General features: G+C 45.1%; 1 protein-coding gene across 6 annotated transcripts in view; it reads right to left on the reverse strand.

Moving 5' to 3' along the window:
• Positions 1 to 11,945: 11,945 nt before the first annotated feature.
• The window catches only part of PAMR1 (peptidase domain containing associated with muscle regeneration 1), an 80,545-nt gene continuing 70,182 nt past the window's right edge, over positions 11,946 to 22,308 (reverse strand). For all 6 annotated transcript variants that reach the window (XM_086338658.1, XM_086338663.1, XM_086338662.1 and 3 more), the window contains 5 exons: positions 21,163 to 21,375; positions 18,455 to 18,521; positions 15,952 to 16,184; positions 14,731 to 15,023; positions 11,946 to 13,016 (listed from right to left, as the gene is read on the reverse strand). In XM_086338658.1, the coding sequence (XP_086194784.1) occupies positions 12,480 to 13,016; positions 14,731 to 15,023; positions 15,952 to 16,184; positions 18,455 to 18,521; positions 21,163 to 21,375 (1,343 nt within the window). In that variant the 3' untranslated portion in view covers positions 11,946 to 12,479. The remainder of the gene's footprint in view (positions 13,017 to 14,730; positions 15,024 to 15,951; positions 16,185 to 18,454; positions 18,522 to 21,162; positions 21,376 to 22,308) is intronic.

Raw genomic sequence — 22,308 nt, forward strand, 5'->3', positions numbered from 1 at the left:
TGGAACATGCCGCAGATAATTCTGGATAATAATCATTAGCTAGAAGGAACCGATTCTTTTTCCTCGCTCCAGAGGGCCCTGCCAACATCCCCACTAATTCTTCAATTTTTTAGCAGCAAATTGGAGCAGTGCTTTCCCATATTGACTGCTGATTAAAATGTACTGAGAGAGCTTTTGACAAACAATAATGCTCAGGCCACCTACCAGAGATTTGGAGCAGGGTCCTGACTCAGTTTTTGGTCTTTCTCTTTAACTTCCTCAGGTGATTTATCCTACTCCAGCCAGCATCAGGAACCACTGGACTAGAGATGGTTCAACAAGATGGAAAGGTGTCCAGAAACATGGCCCTGAGGAGCACTTGAAGTGAGTTGGTGTGTTTAGTCTTTTGGGGGTATGGGGAGAGGAAGAAAGATCCCGGCTGACTCTCTTCTCATCAAACACAGGGCATGTAAAAATCTATTCAGGCAAACATGTGTGTGCTGTTGTGGACAACTAACACGAAAAGCTATCAAACATGGAGTTTAATTCTCAGTTTGCACATACATGGAACACTGGAGGGTAAGCCAGGCTCTCTCTGCCTCAGTCCTCGATCTAAACTCAGAGCTAAGTGAGGCAGAAACACTTTCAATACTGCCCCTGGCGTCAGTAAGACTGTATAGTCTTAGACTGGGCACTTTAGGTGTTCAGCTTTCTCATCTGAAAACCAGAGAACATAATAGTTCCACCTCATAGTTGCCATGAGGTTAAACCGGATAACTAACGTGGAGGAAACGCTTAGCTCTGAAGCCGGCACACCCTGAATGATCAGCAAAGGGTCATCTCAGACATATGGAAGCAGCAGCATGCACCCCATTTAATTTCCCACTGAGCCCACTTTAAAATCTAGCCTCCCCTAAAACCATCTAAAGCGTGACCCCATTAACTCCTTTCTGTCTTCACAGCAAACTACAAATCTCCCAGCCAACATTAAGTCGATAAAGCTCTGATGTGAGAACAGAACGAGGTCAACCCTATAAGCCAGCAGGAACACTTTAGAATTTTCTAGCATCTCTCAATCTCTTCTAGGGATTCCATGGTTATGGCAGAAGCAGAAGGGGTGGGATGCTCTGACATTTGCATGTAGATTCACCTTTCTTAAGTCTCACCCACAGGTTATCAAACTTGCCGTGAATAAAAACAGCTCTGCAGGACTGAATACCAAAAAATTGACTACACGATCTTGAGGGATGTTCAAGGCTAATTTGACTCTGAGGAATTATTTTTTTCTTTTTTTCTGTATTGATTGTTGACTTAAAACCTAAGTTAAGCTATGAGAAGTAACTTACCATAGTTGAACTAAGGTAGTGTTCAGGTTGAGACTTCATGGTAGTTGTATTAATAGTTTTACTCACTTACTGAGTCCTTACTGCGTGTTCCAAGTATCTTTATATATCATCTCATTTGATTCTTAAGATGTCCTTCTACAGCATATATTATTATTATTACCCCCAATTTACAGAGGAGAAAACCGAATCCAAGAGCAGTGATAGAATTTGACCAACATTACAGAGATAGTGAGTGGTTGTGTCAGTCAAGGTCTCAGCTAGGAAAAGTTGGCATATTCAAATTGGGGAAGTTGTGCAAAGTTTAATAAAGAGACAATTTAGAAGGGTAAGGGAAGGATGTGGGGAAACTCTAAGGCATAAGGCAGAGCCCACAGGTTGTAACAATGGGGCATCATTACCCACCCTAAGCCTGAACCCGAAGAACACACCGGTTCCAGCTGATGCAGACGGAGACTTTGTTGCCATGGCAACATGCTGGCAAGGGGTCTGGCAATAAATAACTTGACCCCCACTTCCCGCCTGTTCTCTTCTCCCCTGCGGGGACTCCCTGTTGACTATAGCTGGAAGCAGAGGGCAGGGGAGCACATTGGCATAACTCATATGCAGTAGTTATAGTTCAATTCTTATAGTTCAGCCTCCCGGGGAACAGTGCAGAATGGAGACAGTCAGAGAATGAACCTACAGGACCGATGGAATAAGGGGGGCCAAGACTGGTGTTTGAGTACAAGCAGTCTTTCTGCAGAATCTTGCTTTTAATCTCTCTTCTATGCAACCTATAATAATAATAATGACATCACTATTGGAACAGTTCACCCCCATGCAACACCCTCTCCATCATGGAGGATCTTCTAGCAGAGAGGACCCAGTCAGGCCATTTGCTAGAAATGAGAAGGTGGTACGTTTAATACCATGGAACAAATCACCAGATGGCCTCAAAGGTTCCAATCCTAAATCCTATAATTCTCAGTGTTCTTCTCCAGTACTTTTAGGAGCTTAGTTGGACCAAAGAAGGGATAAGACTTTGCCTTCTCTTATTTATTCTTCTAAGGAATTCATTCCCTGTCTTGGTTTTCCTTTGGATCGCCTGAGATTGGTTATTGCATCTCTGATGCTGCACAGGGCGGGAGGGTGACTCCTAATATAGAAAAGAAAGAAAAAAGTCCTACACTGCTTTTCCATAAAAGGCCATTAAATAAGCCCATTTCCCCATCATGACGACAACAGAGGAGAAATGTTTCAATGTCCAGAGTTTATCAGAAGAAAGTGACCCAGAGAAACAGCAGCATGTCTGGATCTGTCTTTTGAAACTTTGGTCCGATCACTTAGGCTACAAGATAGACACCGTGAGGTTTTTAAGAAAGAAATAAAACAGAGAGGATGTTGGAGGCCCTTTCATCAAGACAATTGAAATGAGTATGCTAAATTTTCAGAACTGTGAGCTATTTTTAGGATGAATGGAAACCATGAATGAAAATCCTTGTATAATATTCTATTTTAGAAGGTGATATTCTTGCACAGCATTGGCTCCGAAGCTGAAAGCATCGAAGAGAGACATTAGAGAAGCCTGAAACTTAACTTGAAAATGAAAAGGTTGTAGAAAGAGAAGGGAGTTTAGGGTGATAACTGGTGGGAGGAAAATCTTCATAGCAGCAGCCACAGGTCATTGTCTTAAGAAAGTGACGGTGGCATCCACAGAAGTTATAACATGGCCTTCAGAATTGGCTTCCCTGATAGCTCAGTTGGTAAAGAATCCACCTGCAATGCAGGAGACCCTGGTTTGATTCCTGGGTTGGAAAGATCCACTGGAGATGGGATAGGCTATCCACTCCAGTATGCTTGGGCTTCTCTTATGGCTCAACTGGTAAAGAATCCGCCTTCGATGAGGGAGACTTGGGTTTGAGCCCTGGGTTGGGAATATCCCCTGGAGAAGGGAAAGGCTACCCACTCTAGTATTCTGGCCTGGAGAATTCCATGGACTATATAACCCATTGGGTCACAAAGAGTCAGACAAGACTGAGCGACTTTCACTTTCAGAATTACACTGACCTGGGAACCACTCATTTCAATCATGTTTGGAGTTGTGAGTTTCAGATGGAATCCATCTCCCCCCTTTGCATTTTGAATGAACATGAGTGAGTCACTTAACCTTCTGGGCACTGATGGGACTAGTAATGACCCCACCTGCTGTGCTTGGAGGAGAACTAAAGGAGGTGATGTCACAGTTTCTGGCATACAGTGGTGGCTATTGTCATCTTTATTATGTCAGCCTCCTGCCTGTCACGCTGTCGTCACTCTGGAGTGATAATGGCGTAGTGCGTCAGATCCAACCACACAGTACAGCTGCAGATGAGCCTGCCTATAGTACTGTTTGTCCACTGTGGTCACTGAATAGAAGAGAAAGAGAATTACCCCTCCCACAGGTGTTCAGAGCAGTAAGATTCAAGTTAGGTTCATTCACTCTTTTCTTGTTAACACGCATTAGCAAAAGGAAGTAAGGGAGTTCTATTTTTACCTGACTCTCTATGCTGATGAGAAACGAGATGTCACTTCAGAGAAATCTCAATTCAGACTGAGAACTTGGTCTAAATATAATCCATTCTTCAGGCGGAAACCACCTCATTAAGTAGAAGGCTCAGGAAGACTGAAGCATTTGTTAGCCACACTTATTGCCTGATGAATTCTAACAGAAGGAGCGTGAATTCACTCCATTTACTCAGCACAGATCAAAGACGTAAGGACACAGGGGAAACGATGAATTGTGAGTCCCTGGTTCATCATTCCTGTGTGTCAGCATCTTCTAGGAGATAACTTGAGACAAAATGTCAGGGTTGGTGCAAATTCTTTATGTCCACCATAAAAACCACACAATTTTGAATTAGAGTAACTGTCTCTTTTTTAGTAGCTTGATCCCAGTGTAAAGTAGAAATGCTTCTCAAGAGTTATTGCTGGTATTTTCATTTCTATCTCCCCCCCTCCCCCGCCCCCCATCTCTTCTAATCATGGCAAAGAATGCTGCTTATACATCTCTCACTTCGCTTTGTTCTGCTATGGTGGCATTCAGCAGGGACATCTTTATGATGGGCAAAATGATGGAGAGAGGGTTTTTTTAACCTTCGGGAGAGGATTTTGTTGCTTGACACAGCTTACTGGGGTTAAATGCTAAATGATTTGGCTAAAGGATCAAACCAAGGACCCAAGCTAGGCTTCTGTGACCCCAGAAATCCAGTGATGTGATTATGGTTCTATTTTCTATATTCACTTTTTTTTTAATGAAATAACTTGGTAATTCTGAGTGGGGCTTTGTTATCAAATCCCAAAATATTTTTCTCATAAAGTTATTTTCTTTATCAAGAGAGAGAGAGACAGCAACCAGGTAACTGACTTCTTAGTTGAGGTTATAGATTCAGTGACATTTTTTAAATCAGAGGCTACACTATGCCTTTGGGGAATAACAGCAAATTAGGAGAGTCCCAATTCACTTGGAGGTTTTATTTATTAGCACCTACTTTTATTTGTGACATCCTGTCCCCCTTTTGAAACAAGGATTAATAACATTCTTTCTTTCTCTTTTGTTTGGAGTTATCTTTTCCTAGAAACCATAAGTTCAGATACATAACACTGTTTTTTGTTTCCTCTGAGAATTCAATCTCTAATATTATTTGTCACCCAAGAAAGCTATTCCCTAATTTTATCTACTGACTCTTTTTTTCTTTGTTGACAAAACCCTCTATCGTGCCTGGTCCACAAGCCTCTGGATAAACACTTGGTGAACTGGAATACAAACGTGAAGTGATCCCTAAAAACCTCAGCCATTGAGACAGTCTTCTTAAAATGCTGGGCCTCAACAGCACATCCGGCAGAGCCCTGCCAGGGAAAGCAGGTCCTCCTGCCAAGAAAAGCAAAAAGAGACCACAAATGGCTACCAAATCACTCCAAAATGTTCTCATCTTTCCAACAGCCCTAAAAAGATAAACTTCCCCAAGCCTAGGGATCCAAAAAGTATTTCACTCAACATTTTCACAGGATACTAAAGAAAGAGTAAAAACTAAAGCAGGAGTGAAGCTATAAGTGTCTCACTTCTTTGCCCCTTGCATTGACTTTCGGTCTTTTTTTAACTCCCCTCATCCTCATTTAAGATCTTTTTTAGAACGTGATGCAATTGTGTCATTGCTGGGAGACTCAAGGTCTTCATTCATAACCAGGTTAGAAGGATAACAGAAAAACACAAGGTCAAAGCCAAAGGCTATAGGTGATGAGTTGATGGCCTCACTAATAGCTCCTAGTGCACATTCTCGGAGTTCATGGAGTTTGACATATAGAGTGTGGTGCTCCCAGCTCCCCGGGTGGCCATACACACCAAAACTACATTTCCAGCCTCCCGTCACACCTCTCCCTTCCTCATGCTTTCCTCTGAAGCTTTACTGGGTCTTTGGAAGTTCTCTATATATGCCAAAAGCCCTTCTCTCAACATCTCTGCACATGCTCATCTCTGCCTGGAATGTTCTTCCCCTCTCCCCATCCTCCATCCAATAGTCAACTTCTTCCCAGATCAATCATCACATTCTCAGGGAGGCAAACCTTTTATCCTGCCCCATCCAGGTTAAATCAGCAACCTTTGTTCTACAATTTTACAGTACTCTGTATTTTCTTCCCAGTATTCATTATGATTTCTGATTATTCATGTATTTCTGGGACTATCAGATTAAGGGCAAGCACCAAGCTTATGTTGTCCACCTTTAGTATTTCAATCCTTAACACTCAATTTTTGTGGATGGATGAATGATAGGTAGAAAAACCAATGAACTCACAATCTCTGATTGAATTCATGATGGAAGAGATTTTATAGACTAATATTCCAATCAGTTCAGTTCAGTTCAGTCACTCAGTTATGTCCGACTCTTTGCAACCCCATGAATTGCAGCACGCCAGGCCTCCCTGTCCATCACCAACTCCCAATAGAGGAGGCAAATGTGGAAGCCCTAGTAAGTTATGAGTAGATGATGAATTTGGAGGCATGAAAATCCCAAAGAACTGTAAAGATTAATATTCAAACTCCACAGCCATAACTCCAAAAAACAACAAGTATTATGCTGGTGAGGACTCATTGAGAGGGCTGCAAATTTCCTACTTGTCTAGCTGTACCTGATCCTTTTTATTAAGTCCATCCTGTATGCTCCCGAACTCCCACCAAACACATATACACACACACACATGCAGACAGGGAAATGTGTAAAAAACTGGTGCAAGCTCTGACACTTTTTCTTAGAAATTTATCCAGACTACTCCCACTTACAAAGTCCTATTGCTTTTTGTTTGTTTGTTTTTGACTGTTGCACACAGGATCTTTAGTTGCAGGCATATGGGATCTAGTTCCCTGACCAGGGATGAAACCTGGGCCCCCTGCACTGGGAGCACGGAGTCTTAGATGCTAGGCCACCAGGCAAGTCTCTAGTCCCATTGCTTTTTGCTCTCAACCCTGTTGGTTCTTTTAACCTGAAGTGAAGTGAAGTTGCTCAGTCATGTCTGACACTTTGCAACCTCATGGACTGTAGCTTACCAGGCTTCTCTATCCATGGGATTTTCCAGGCAAGAGTACTGGAGTGGGGTGCCATTTCCTTCTCCATCTTTTAACCTGAAACCTCATTTATTTCTGCCCACCCTTTCCTGTTTTCAACCTCATTCCACAGATTGCCAAACCTCTTTCCACATGCTTGTACCTCAACAGCATTCTAAATCCTCTCCTCCTCTCTCCACCCCTATAAGGTCACTCATAACTGGTTTCTCCATCTCCAGTCTCCTCTTTGAAGAACAGCAATGAAACAGCAACCGTCGTAACGGTGGCCAGTATCTACAGAGTGCAGTAGGTCAGATGCGGTCTTGCCTGGAGAATCCCCGTGGACAGAGGTTCCTGCCAGGCTACAGTCCATGGGTCACAAAGAGTCGGACACAACTGAGAGACTGAGCACAGGGCAGATGCTGTTCTACACACTTCAGTCACAGTCATGTTAACTCCCCGAATCCCCATATCATTTCACTCCCATTTGTGGATAGAGCAACAGTAGGACTGAGATTGAATGTCACTCTCAGGGCCACAGCATGTAAGTGACAGAGCTGGGACTTGAACTCAGGCTGGGTCTTTTAACCATTGCCTCTATCTAGCATAGCCAGCGTGATGGGTTTTTCTAGAATTCCACTTCTGTCCTTTCACTCTCCTGGAGACATCAACATGGGCTTGAATGTTTGCAAATGGGCAATAAGAAGCCAAATTCTTGATCCTAGCTTTTGAGAGCTACCACCAGCTGGCCTTACCTTGACTGGCGCTGGCTGGCCAACCTGGCCTGTCACTGTAATAAAAATTCGTGATAGGAAAGAATTGGCTCTTCCCAAACTTCCCTGGTGGCACAGTGGATAAGAACCCGCCTGCCAGTGCAGGGGACATGGGTTCGATCCCTGGTCCTGGAAGATTCTGCATGCCATGGAGCAACTAAGCCCGTGCGTCACAACTACTGAGCCTGCTCTCTGAAACCTACAAGCTGCAGCTGTAATACTGAGCACATGCACTGCAAATACTGAAGCCCAGGTGCCTAGAGCCCATGCTCTGCAGCAAGAGAAGCCACCACAATGAGAAGCCCACGCACCAAAATGAATAGCAGCCCCAGCTCATTGCAACTAGAGAAAAGCCTGTGCATAGCAACGAAGACCCAGTGTAGCCAAAAATAAATTAATTAAAAAAAAGAGAATTGGCCCTTCTCTAAGCCAGCCCCCCCTCCATGTTTAATCCTATGTACTTCCCAAGCATTTTCTGTACTTAGAATATCCTACACTTTCTTTCCACCTACACTCAAGACTCAATTTGAAGTTCTAACTACCCTGTGAATAAAAATATTGCTTATTTGGATTGCCCCTTCCTCTCAATTCCCGCTGGAGTTTAAGTAAAATAAAGCAGTGTGGGTGACTACTCAGTAATTCTTGAAAGTCCACTTGATGTTAAACCTGGCCAATCCTAGTTGAACAAGATGGATTTATTGCTCTTCGAAATGCAAGAGAATGTACATCATCAAGCGAGTATTAGAGGGAATTCCCTGGTGGACCAGTGGTTAAGAATCCAGTTAAGAATCCACCTCCCAATGCAGGGGACCTGGGTTCCATTCCTGGTCAGGGAACTAAGATCCCACATGTCACATGACAACTAGAGAAAGCTCCCGAGCTGCAATGAAGACCCAGAACAATAACAAAATTTAATAAAAAAATAAAAGAGTTTTAGAAAGAACTTATTCTAGGATTCGGGCTTCTATTAGGTGATTTTGAGCAAGTCCCAGGGAAGTGGGGCTTTCTTGTGGATTGGATGCTATCAGTTAAATAGAGGTAATTCTATAATTGGCTATCTTTATAAATCTTATCTAGGAGGAAGGAAAAATAGAGGCTAACACTGTAATTGGTGAAGAAGTAAAGACGGTCACTGCTCTCAACCACGAGAGGGGGACCATTTGTATTTTTTAGTTTGTATAATGACCTTGCTTTTGCCTCTTCACTGACAAGATATAAAGCAGCCTTGTGTCTGCCTTGATCCATCACAGTCACAGAAGGATCTTGACTGATACCAGCATGCTGTGAAATAATTGATCTTCTGCAGGAGAACACCATAGCTTTGAAGTGAGTGCCAGGCCAGCTCCTAGACACCAAGGCTTCACTGATAGAATGTCAGATGTTGGGGGTTGCACATGTCTAAAACAAAACAAAACAAAAAGCCACTACAAAAGAAATTAGAGCCAAAATAATCTGGATGAAACAGAAGCCTTCACCAGCTCTCCACAAAGGCATCCCCAGTCAACAACCACATTAATATTTCATGCAATGATTTGTGATGACTTTTGTTCCTTGTCGACTTAGAGAGGGGCTGCAACTACATTTGCAGAGTCCCCTTCCCTGTATGGCTCCAGGTTAGAGTGGGCACCAGAGAACTTAACATGAGATTTTAAAAGGAGAGTAAAGCTACAGCTGTCTCCACGCTCCGGAAGTTGGTAAGAGCATTGGGCACCTTGGCAGTTCATACACAACGGTTGCCTCGTTCACCTTTCCGGGGCGGAACAGCACCCTGGCCCGCAGCCCTCCCGTACCTGCTGGAAATCCTCTTCCAGCTTCTCCGAGTCTCCTGGACTAGGTGTGTGGGGGTGCAGGTCACTCAAATCATTGAGGTTGGGGACAGCAGAGACAGACATGACTTTCGATGTTTTGTGGATTCCAGCTCATTCTTGCTCTTCCAGTTTCACATCCAACTTTCCTTTACAACTGCTGGCCACTTGAATTCAAGTCCAACACCGGATGCAAAGGCCACAACCTCAAGGAGACTTTGCCACCAGTCCCCATAATTGTCTGTGGTCATTGTAATCCCTTATGCTACATGGACCTTATAAGTTCTGAAAAATCCCTGACTGATATGCACTCCAGATTTCCAGCTAAGAAGAGATCCCTCATCCTTGGCATTCTATCCCTAGGATGTAAGGACCGCATGACAAAGAGAGACAGATAAGATTCCTCCAGTGCCAGGTATGGCCCAGGGACAGGCTTGTATCTGACTCCCTCGTCCTGATTAGCGTGGTTGAGTGCTCGTAGTGAGAGCAGTTCTGGGGCAGGAAGATCTAGGGAGAGTGGTAAGTGGCCATGAGGATATTATTAACTAAGCAGCCACAGGCGGTGTCACCCGGCCTGGGGGCCAGACTCAGCTTCTAAAGGGAACAAAGTCATAGCAGAGATGATGTATCGAGAACCAAATCTGAGCGGTGAGGCAAAGATAGAAAATGACACTAAAGAGTAAACAGAGTGTCAAGAAACTAGGGAACGTGTTAATGCAGGGGAGGAGTCAGACCAGCGTGAAAGAATGGAAGGTGTAAGCATGGACGCCCAGGTGAGAAGTGGTGGATATGAAGGCTTTATGGAGCTGTGCCCAGCTGGACAGCCCTGCCCCTGCCAGGGTTTAAAGGCACTGAGCTGTGTGTCAGGTACTATATTCACTGCTTTACACAGGAGCTCACTGAACCGTCACAGCTACCGCAAAAGACAGACTTCAGCATGCCAACCTAATAATTGACGAACTGACGCAGATGACATTAGGTGACTTGCCCAAGATCACTCAAAATAAGTAGAAAGACAGGAATTTAGATCTTTTTGATCTGACTACCATTACACCTCTTGAGATCTAAACTTTCTAGGCTTAAAAACAGCAAGGAAAAAACCTTTTGAGTAACCTGATGAATGTTTGTCAAATCCAACAGTCCAGCTTAACCTATTACATGTTGGATGGTTGTTCCTCAGAAGTCGATAACCAATACATTGCTCTCAGATTAAACCGCGAGGATGGAGGGAGTGATTGAAAGGCGGGGGGGGGGTGAGGAGCCTGACTTATGGAAAGCCTCAAGGAAGCCTAACCAAGAGAGAAAGTACCAGAAATTCTCTGCTGGCTCAGGGAATGATGCAAAGACACAGAGATGGGAATGCAGGTTGGGGGACAGATGTGGCATCCTGCCTTGGGGCTAAAGTTCTTGGGGTCGAAGTTCTCACTGATAAGGGAGGGAAGAGTTTCTGTTGGGGTCTGTAGGATGGGACTGTCCCCAGGCATCCTGCACCAACCTTGGGCTTTCAGGCCTCAGGAGGTACAGAAAAGACCTAGATGTTCCACAAAACTTCAGGGGAGGAAGAGGAGGTCAGTGAAAGGTCAGCTGGGGAGCCTCCCAAGAAGGCTGCCACTGTGGCCAGGAGGCTGAGTAACCCTAACAAACCAGTGTCAAGACGGAGTCCCCCTGGATCTCAGGAGTATCAGTGCAAGCCAGACCCAAAGAGCAGCCAAATGAGCGCAGAGGACCGCAGAGTCCCAGGGAAGCAGAGAGAACTCCGCACAAGTTACACTCGTTACAGACCTGAGCACCAATGTCCCCCAGATGCCCAGGAATGAGAAAGTAATACCACACACACCCAAGAGCCTGCAGAAACTCAGGAGTCCTCCAGTGTCCTAGGGCTCAAAGTCACTTACGCCTCCATGGCACCATGTGGGACAGGGAGGAATCTGGTGAAAGCTGGGGAGAAAGGATAAGAGAGTGAGTCACCCCAAAAAGAGAATGTTCCTGAAAAGGCCCCTTCAGGGACTGGATTGCATTCTTTTCTTTTTTTTCCTCTGCTATGCAGTGGGAGTCAGGCGTGGGGCTGGAAAGGAAAGTTGTGTAAGTTATAGAGAAGAATGAAGTAGCGGGTTCTTGGCATATCTCAATCAAGTGTGAATAAATAGGTGATTCCAATTCAGATGCTGTGAAAATACGTCCTAGAGATTTCTGGAGATTTAAACCAGGGTCTTGTGTTTGAATGTAGAACATGAGAACCAGAGGGGACACTAGAAATTGTCAAGTCCCTGATATTTTCCTCTGCTTGTGCCTTATCTGATGGTGCCCGTCCCCTTTCTCTCCTACCCCATGAACAGCAAACTGCAAGCACTGGCATTGAAAAGATGGCACTGGCTTTGCTATATGCATTATTTGGAAATGATGATTCATTAAAAGGCTGCCCCCAGCCACAGGTCCCAACATATGTAGCTCAAAAGAGGCTGCAGGCAGGAATCAGAGCCATAGGACATGTGTTCTGTGGGTCAGAAGCCAACCCTGGTTTTATTAAAGTATGTACAGGTGACTGGGAAGGAAAAGGACCACTCTGTGATATGGCCAATGCCACAGCCAGGCTCGCTGTCTGGGGCTGGCCCATTGGTGGCTCTTTGGAAGTCGGTCTGGTTGGAGCCTTGGAAGAGACCTGATGAATCCGATCTCGACCTTCTCTTGACCAGAGCTGACCATGGCATCTGGTCCATCCCCAAAAGGCGGGAGGGGAAGCCCACTGGGTTGGTAGAATGGGGTGAATTTCTTTGCCACTTACATAGTCTCTTTGTAAGAAACTGAGTTCTTGTAAGCAGCGTGGGAATCTTCCAGAGGACCCCAGCAGTCAGGGAGGCAGTGGCCTACCAGAAAGTAAGCTCAACTCACCCTCCACTGGTTTTGAAATCAGAAGCCCGGGCACAGCGAAATTCACGGGCAGAATCCCACTCTGGGTCCATACTGCCCTGGCTGACATGTACACGGACGGCTGCACAGAAACTCTCCTCTCTGGGCCTGTGGCTCACTTCATGTTTCTCTCGATCCAGTCTTTAAAAGGCAGCACTTTGGTGAAGGCCGTGGAGAGGCTGTGGCTGCACGTCTTGTCATAGCTCCAGCTGACCAGCCCCACCAGGTGCCAGCGGGGCTCCGGGGATGCCCGGCCCGGGAAGGACACAGCCGCGATGCCCCCTGTCTCAGCTGTGCAGATGTCAGAAGGGGCCGTGGGGTCCCGGCCGGCACAGAACATGCTGTCCGTGACACTCACCGGGATCCCCTGCGCCTCGTGCTGCTCCTCACACAGCAGCGAGTCCGCCACCCTCACCACCCCCGAGCGCAGCGTGTCGTCCTTGTAGCTGGGGCTCCTGGAGTCCGCCAGGACATTCCAGCCAGCCACGGTGATGCGGGACTCCTGGAAGGAGGTGCTGAGATCCCGAGGGGCCGCCAGGCAGATGGGCTGGACGCGGGTGCTCATGCGAGCCTTGTCCAGGAGCTTCAGGATGGCAATGTCCATATCCAGCAGGATGGGGTCGTAGTTGGGATGGAGGATGATTGCAGAAATCTACGAAGGTAAAGAGAATGGATAGCAGTAGTGAGTGGCCGACTCCACGGTGACGGCAACAGGCAAGCCCCGGGCTAAATTATTGAGAGAAAATGTCTGAGAGCCAGCTGCAATTATTCGGACACACTTCACTCAATGGATCACAGAAAGCAATTGCTCTGTTTCCAGGGTCGCAAACTGAAATGCCTACCAGGGCTGGCAGGTGGTTTTTAAATAAGTGGAGTGGACATGGGAGGCTTCGAAGGACGGGGGTGCATACCCCAGGCAAAGAGGCACACCACTCTGCTCAGCTGACCACTGCCATGCAGAGATGCTCATTTTGCCAGAGAGTAGACTCCAGACCTCTGGCTGAAACCTCTTGGTTTTTAAATGCTGGCTGCTGCTGCTGCTAAGTTGCTTCAGTCGTGTCCGACTCTGTGCGACCCCATAGATGGCAGCCCACCAGGCTCTGCCGTCCCTGGGTTTCTCCAGGCAAGAACACTAGAATGAGTTGCCATTTCCTTCTCCAATGCATAAAAGTGAAAAGTGAAAGTGAAGTTGCTCAGTCACGTCCGACTCTTAGCAACCCCATGGACTGCAGCTTACCAGGCTCCTCTGTCCATGGGATTTTCCAGGCAAGAGTACTGGAGTGGGGTGCCTTTGCCTTCTCTGAATGTTGGGAAATAACTGATTAAAAAAATATACAGTAGCACTACCAAAACACAAACCTCTACAGGCTACCAGGTGGCAGCCTCTGGTCCACTGTAAACATTTCATTTACCGTCAAGCCAGTAAATTAGAGCTACACCTAGGATGGTCCATGGGACTTTTCCACCAAGCCTCCCCTGATTATCCCCATTCTTGCTCATCACCCTCTTTGATGGGGCCCCCTGGAGCTTACATCTATGATACGCTGTAACATTTTTATAGACTTGTTCTATATCTGAGCTCATTTACCCAGGGATTCTATTGTGCTGGATTAGTCACAATATACTGGTCTGTCTCATCCCCTAGCCTGTGGACTCTTCAGGGCAAAAATCATGCCTTGTTCAGTTCTGTGTGTATTCCCAATGAATGGCATGCTGTGGGAGCTCAACAATGGATGGATGGATGGACAGGTGGATGAGCTAGATTGCATGAGAGGGTGGATGGTACAGAAGGAGGGAGGGAGGGAGGGAAAGAAAATAATATTAGAAATTTATTGAGTCTCTATGTCCTCACAGTCTACCTAGCACCATGTCCTAAACATAATAGGTGGTTGGTTACCTTTCAATGACCCCAATGATAGAAGATATTTTTTATTATCTTATTTAAAAAAAATTTTTTTTGGGGGGGAAAGACTGCATAGTCTTTCTAGATGCCCCTTTCTAGTATCTGCCAATCATGAAAGATTAGGCTTCTAGGTGGCACAGTTGGTAAAGAATCTGCTTGCCAATGCAGGAGATGCAAAAGACAGGGGTTCAATCTCTGGGTCAGGAAGATCCCTTGCAGGAGGGCAGGGCAACCCACTCCAGTCTGCTTGCCTGGAGAATTCCATGGACAGAGGTACCTGGTGGACTACAGTCCATGGGGTTGCAAAGAGTCTGACAGTACTGAGCAACTGAGAATGCATGTGCCTAATATTTCCAGGCTCTGGACTGGATGTCAAGGTGACAGACTGACAGAATAACTGCTCGCCCGGTGCTGGGAGCTGCCGAGAAAGAAACCAGACTTCCAGGCTGCAGCCCTCTCTCACCCGCAAGCTCTGGATGCTCTTCTCATCCCGGTCGTCATCCCTGTAGAATTTCCCCAGGACGACTTTGAGGTCTGCCGTCTTGATCACGGTGACCCTGCCCAGGTCAGTGACGCAGTGGGCAGCCACCACCACGGTGCGCTCGTTGACCAGGGCACCGCTGCACACCAGAAACCAGGCGTCCTTGTGCAGACCACCCCCGTGCACCCCGCCGGCCCTCCTGTAGATGGCAGCCTGCCACGGCCAGCGCGTGCCCTGGGTCTTCGGAGCAGAGACGTTCTCGGTTTTCCCACAAACTACGGAGAAAGCACCAGCTCAGTGAGATAAACTCAGACCTTCCCATCCAGAGGGGAATGTGTCAATCAACCAACAGAGCACATATCTGGAAAGGTGGGCCCTACGGGTGTCAAGACCACAGAGCATCTAACCTGTTGTTGTTTTTTTTCCTTTAAATACTAATCAACCACCTTAACATGCTTGACTATGAAGTCGAGGGTTATAACTGGGAGTCTTACCATCCCAGGCACTTACTGGGTAAGTTGCCTAATCTCTTAGAGCCTCAGTCTTCCTGCCTGCAAAATGGATACTGTAATCACAACTGTCTCCTAGGTTCTTGCAGAGAGTGGATGAGATGATGTATAATGTATAGAAACAGATTCAAAATATCGTGACTACTGCTCTTCTCCTCTGACAAAAAAGGATGGGGGTAGTAGCTGAGTATGTGCAAAAGCCCACTCCAGACATTTCCATGTATTACCTCCGTAATTATTATTACATAACCTGTAAGTAACTGATACCTCATTACTTATGAACAATAACGTAATTAATCCCGTTGGGTGATGAGGATGAAAACGGGGGCTCAGGTAACCAATATGACATAACTAGAAGTTCTCTGGCACTTTTAATGCCTTCCCCACATGGTGTTTAATGACTGTTCTGTCCCTTTTCTCCAAGTAAATATGATAAAATCATCCACAAGAAAGCATGCCCCCTCTTCCTCAAAAATTCATCTAAGATTTAATCATCTCTCAAATTAGGTTAAGCCAAAGGAAGGAAACTCTAACTGTGGAATTTCAGACTTCACCAAGCTGGGGGAAAGTATTAGAGGACTATTCTTTTGGACCAGGATTTTTTCCCCAGAAGTCTTCAACAGGGTCAGGGGCTTTTCATAGGCAGCCATGAGAGATGCAAGCTGTTTTAGTGCAAGGACAAGCCTTGACTCACTAGGGATGCAGGATGGGGCACGGCCACTCCACTTCCCAGTCCTTAGACACGTCCTCCGGCTGCTGCCCAGGCGGCGATAGAAGGGTGAGATGCACTCGTACTGGAGCTGGGTGTGCAGATGTTGGTACCCAGGCGGCAGGTCTCCAAAGGGAAGGACTGGCTTCTTGGTAGGGGCGTCCTGCAGTTTCTGCTTGCTGAAGGCTGATGAGTATAGCTGATGTAATGGCGTCTCCCTGCATCACGGCAGAGGGGCCCGGAGAGAAAGGAGGGCAGGAGACGGTCATTACAGCCCTTTTAGCATCCATGCCAAGCTACACGAAGATGTTCAGGTACGAAGGAAGAAAACAACAGCTATCTCATCCTGTGTGTGGGTGATTCGCTCTCCCTTTCTCCCCTCACCTCTCTCTGTCTCTTTCTCACACACACACATATCTCTTCTACTGAGCAGATTTTCTTGCACACTTCAACCTTCTATTTATTCCTCCATTTCCATTTCTGGCATGCCTCCAGCTACCCAGGGTTTTAACCGAAGAGCATAATATCTGACATAATAGCTGCTTTCCAAAGGTACACTATACATGCACACACACACACACACACACAAATTAATTGTGAAATTAAACAAGAAAAGAAGTTAATTTCAAGGAAAGAAATCCAAATGACTACTCTGCTCTAACCATTATCATAATGGAGCAATATAAGGAATTGACTCAAACTAAACTGTGTTGATACAGTAGCTTGATTTAGCAATTAACGGATATAATTAGTCCACCTCAGAGAATAGAACCTTCTCTCAGAGCTCATTGATTGGGAGAAATAAGAAGCGCTGTGTGCAAATGTGAAAAGGCCTTTTAAATGAGCCCTGAAGTTGAAGCCCCAGAGGCCACTCTGGGGTTCTTGGGAGAGAGGTATGCATACTACACAGCTTATGCTCATTTTATATCAGTGCATAATGACTATTAACTGACAAGTTAGATTTCCTTTAGGAATCAATGTTTTCATCCCTGTTTAATGCATGGAGAAAGGAAGCCCAGAGAGGTAGGTGGGGATGCTGAAGGACACACAGGAAGCCAAGACAGGACCCCAGACAGCACTGGGCAGTCACGATTCTCACCCCGGTGAGAATACCATTTTAAGAAATGTTTCACGTGTCTGTACAATGCTTTGCTCAGAGCAAATATTCCACCTACATTGATTCCATTCTACAAATCTTTAGCTCATATTTAGAACCAGCTCTGTAGCTCAGGGGGCTCTTGTACTTGCAAACAAGCTCAGGTTTTGGCCACTGAAGCTTTGCATTGCCTTTGGGGGTTCCTGGATGAGCCTGTCTGCTGAAGACCGTCATATCCTTGCTCCAGCAATGAATCTTCCAGGGAGATATTTGCCTTGCATTTAATCCTTAACAATTCCTAGAGGCAAACGTTAGTGTGATTGCCCTTATTTTTGAAAAGAGGAAACTAAAGGCTCTGCAAATTTAGGAATCTGCCCAAGAATAGCCAGCACTAAAGAGAGATGACAGAAACAGCACTTGAACCCGTCCATCCAATCCAGCCATTCACTCATTCACTATTTTGGGGGTGTCCACTATGCGGCAGGCGCTATTCTAGGTACTAGAAGTTCAGCATGAACTAAACAGAAAATGTTCTTGCACGTGTAACTTTAACAATTTTTTGGTGGGTTGTGAGGAGACAGAAATTGAACAAATAAACAAGCAAATGTCAGTAGGACAATAGGTGAAGATGGATGCCCAGGTGCAAATTGGAGATCTCTGTAAAGGTCAGAGAATACTGGGTAAAGAAGTCAGCTCAGCAGTCAGGGTGGAGGCAAGGGTGCTATCCTTTTTAAAGGACGGTCATGGAGGGTCTCTCTGCCAGGTAAAAACTGAGTAGGGAACTGAAGGAAGCCAAGCATTAAGCCTCGTTGAAATCCAGGGGAGGCAACTTCCCTAGCTTGCCACCAGGGGTCCCCACCTCTGTCTTTCCAGGAGAAAGACTAGGTGGGCTCCCCGCCCAACCCCGCCTCCCGCCCCGAGGCTTCACATCCTTCATCAGGGGCTAGTCATTCATCTCTGGTTCCTAGCTCCACCAGCCTGCTTTATCTGATTGATCACTATCAAGGACATCTTCCTAAGCCACGACTGACTGTGTTTGGTAGGAATGCCATCTCCCTAAAAGCTGCATGATAAATACGCAGTCATTTTAGAAGGACTCAAGTATTAAAATCCAGCTCCTCAAAGGCCATCTTAAAGTCTGGCTTCCCACCAGCCACTGACTTTCCCACGATCCAGTGAAACCTGTACATATTCCAACAGTTGCTACCTCTTGGCTAAAGGCAGCTAGCTAATAAGCCTCCATCTAACAGGCCCTTTTCTTTCCTGGCAAGTCAACACGGAGTGTCCCTAAGAAACCTCAGACTGTCTTTGGCCAAACACAAGTAGGGAAAGGGGGTGGAGAAAGGAATGGTCATTTGCCTTTAAAGCAGAGTTCAGGTGTTTCAACCTCACCTTGACTGAACCTGCATTGGAAGAACTTTCCGTCTCACCAGGTCTGAGATCTTTGGCTCTCGGCAGGCTAGAAAGAAAAAGTTAAAGCTGCATAATCCTTTTCCATACTAACTGTTCACACCATGAATTCAGATTCATACCTGACCACCCTCTCTGGACACCAATGCACATTCCCCAGGCTCTCAGAAGTGAGACGTGTCAGCCAAGCACGAACAGCTCGCTTAGCAAAAGAGCATCCTGAGAGACTTCCCTGGCGGTCCAGTGGTAAGAATCCACCTGCCAATGAAGGAGAGCCAGGTCCGATCCCTCATCCAGGAAGATCTCACATGCTGCAGGGCAACTAAGGCTGTGAGCCACAGATACTGAGCCCATGCTCTACAGTCTGTACTCTAACAAGCGAAGCCACCCCAATGAGAAGCCCACGAGTGCAACTGAGACCCAGCATAGCCCAAAATAAATAAATGAATTTTTTAAAAACAGAGCATGCTGAGTTTCATTTATTAATAAAATGGCATCCCCCTTTGAAGAACCCAAGGAGAATAAGAATGTCTGCAGAGCTGCTCCACACAGGTGATATGAAAGTGTGAAAGGATTAGCCGCTCAGTTGTGTCCGACTCTCTGTGACCCCATAGACTATAGCCCACCAGGCTCTTCTGCCCATGGACTTCTCCAGGGAAGAATACTGGAGTGGGTTGCTATGCCCTCCTCCAGGGGATCTTCACAACCCAGGGATCAAACCCGAGTCTCCTGCATTGCAGGGCAGATTCTTTCCTGTCTGAGCCACCAGGGAAGCCCAGTGATATGAAGCAATAGTAGTTAATAGAATTATCCATTTACGTAAATAGTATTAGCAAACTGGATCAATATGGAATAAAAGCCAAGGGCAAGGTTCTAAAATGTAGCCCAAGATAGGAAATCACAAGGTTCTCATTTAAAACTGAACAGCAGTGTCAACCAACAATAAATCTTGAGTAACTGATTCCTCCAGGTCCTTTCTCTGCAATTAAGGCTTCTAATGATCCTTTGAGGGCAACTCAAAGACTGGTTTAATTTTGTTGAAGTCTCTCTTTCTTCACAAGTGAAAAGGAATCCTTCCCATCCCACTTTCCCAATCAAGCAGCCAACATTTGTCTAATTAGCAACCTAGGGAACTCTAGTTGTATTAATTTGTAAGAGAAGGGTTGACAAAAAATCTCCAAAGACATAGGTAACACCATTTCCATACCTAATGAAATCAAGACTCATATTCTGTGCTGCTGGGGATGAAGGTCGCTCCTGGCTAAAGTCTAAAGTCTTCCTTTCACAGCCTTCCTCTTTCATTCCTTTTCCCGTGATTCAGGTTGTTGACAAACACTCAGAAGGCAAAGCGGAGGACTGAAGCAATCATCTGGATAATCTAGGCCAAGGACATGCTTTTCTTCAGGAAACAACCAGTTAGTTGTGTGTGTGTGTGTGTGTTACTTGCTCAGTCCTTCCACCAAAAAGAGCTATTGTCGACTTGGAGCAACGAGTGAATCAAGTTGATCAGAAACTATGGGGCTTCCCTGTTGGTTCAGAGGTAAGGATCCACCTGCCAATGTAGGAGACACGGGTTTGATCCCTGATCCTGGAAGATCCACATACCATGGAGTAACCAAGCCTGTGTGCTGCAACTACTGATCCCGGAAACCTGTGCTCTAGAGCCTGGAAACCTCACCTACTGAGCCTACCCACCCTAGAGCCCATCCTCTGCAACAAAAGAAGCCACTCCAACAAAGAGCAGTCTCCGCTCTCCACAACTAGAGAAAAGCCCGCACAGCAACGAAGACCCAGCACAGCCAAAAACAAATAAAAAGTAGATAAATAAAAGTGCATATTTATATATATATCATGTATACATGATATATGTATAAAAGAAACTACACATGCCTACTGTCATGGAGTCAGGTCCAAACTTCCTTATGCAATGTCCCATTTGTTCTGGTCTCAAACTACCTTTTAAAATTTACCTCCCAGATTCCCCGATTGACTGATTTTTTCTACTTACCATGATTCTTTCACTTCTACCTATACCACTTTTTGTCTTCCAAGTGGAATACCATCCCAACTCCTCTTTATCTCAGTAAATCCTTCCCTGCTTCCCAAAGGGGCTCCAGTCCTCCCTGCTGCAGGAGAACTGGAGCTCATATTTCTCAGAATACACACTACTCATTTGCTCTATAACTCTCCTTTGAATATTCAAGGGTTTATTGTCTTTTAAAGATGCTTTTAAACATTTTAACATTTCAAACCTCCCTCCACACAGGCTGGCAGGGATGATGTGTCTATTGTGTCTTTTATTTCTTGCATTGATTTAATGTTGCACAGAGAGTAGATAAATGTAGTCATATAAATGCATATTAATTGTTTCAGTTCTATCCTTGGGGTTACACATAAAAAACTCAGCCTTGTCATCTCTCTAAACTGCTCTGATAACTACATCACTCTTCTTGATCACATCAAGACATTGTGATGAGGATAAACTGGTCCTTTGGCGGTCTAAAAAAGAAGCACATGTTTTATGGATATGTTTTTGACACACCAAAATAAGAATAATGTATGGTTTCAGTGAGAACTTAAAAGAGACAGGCAATTTTTTTCCCCAGGGCTTCAAAAACAGGTATGGGAGCTACCAAAATGTTCAGCAACTCCACTTATCTCTACAGACTTCAGAAATATTTGCCAGTCACCTTTTATGCAGATTGGCTGTTTCCCTGACCACTCTCCATTCTGCTGGCAAGTTCTCATCTCATTACCACTGAGAACATAGGAGCTGTTACAAAAGAAGGTCAGGACGGTGCCGATTTTTGCATAGTGCCCATGGATAAGCCCAGGGCCTCCTGTAATTTTCTTGTACCCATTGACTGGGTCCCCAGGGTCTGAGCAGTTTCTTTCTTCAAGGACTGAAAGTGAAAAGAAAAGAAAAGGAGCGTTATTAAGAGTCTGAAGCATTCCACTTTAGCACTGAATCTTTTCACGTCTCATTGAATTAAAAATGCAGTGATATGGAGCCTGCTAACAATGGTACTCAAAGGAATTACCAAGAGAAAACGCATAACAGAAAAATCCATGCATTAGACATATCTTCTTGTTTTAACAATTTATTCTTAAATTGAGAACTGTTTCACACCATATATATATATATATAAATTTGACAGCACATCAGGCTCTCATGTAATCACATTCATTTGCTTCCCAAATTGTGAAATCTGGACAGGCCTAGACAAAATAAACATTTTGCCTAGATTTTATGCTCAGTATGCAAGGATTGTTGGTATTCAGTATTGTAATATCATCTTCTTCGTTCCCTAAAGCTTGGGCAATTAAACCAGACTATTCAGTTTCCTACTTGTGTTGTACCCAGAAAGTGCAATAGATTAGAAATGAGAGTACATTTATGAATTTAGATTTTCTATTTCATCTGCCAGAACACTGGGTGTGTTAAAAGTTGTAATTAAAAAACACTAGAGGCAATATAAATTCAGAGATACAACAAAGTCCCTTAATCTCCAAATAGAACTTTCCATCTAAACATTTAACAATACTCATTATAGGAGATCTCTATTCTCTCATTCATACTGCACAGCTACTTAGAGTAAAATTGGCATCAACAAAGCTATCCTGAGCACCGAACAGGATAGTAGATATATCCTGGAAATATTTGATCAGCTAGACAATATATTTTTCTCAAATGGATTATGGTACAATACTGAATATTACTTGCCTAAGGATACAGAGTAAGTCCCCCTAGAATTCAACCTTTAATTACTGAGTTTAGATAACAATCACTCCATCAGGCTCTCTAGTCTCTTTTTAATCATTTTTCTAAGATATGG

The sequence above is a fragment of the Bos grunniens genome, chromosome 15 (assembly GCF_055505025.1).
Source record: "Bos grunniens cultivar Pamir isolate PY7600 chromosome 15, Bosgru_T2T1.0, whole genome shotgun sequence".
Taxonomy (NCBI): domain Eukaryota; kingdom Metazoa; phylum Chordata; class Mammalia; order Artiodactyla; family Bovidae; genus Bos; species Bos grunniens.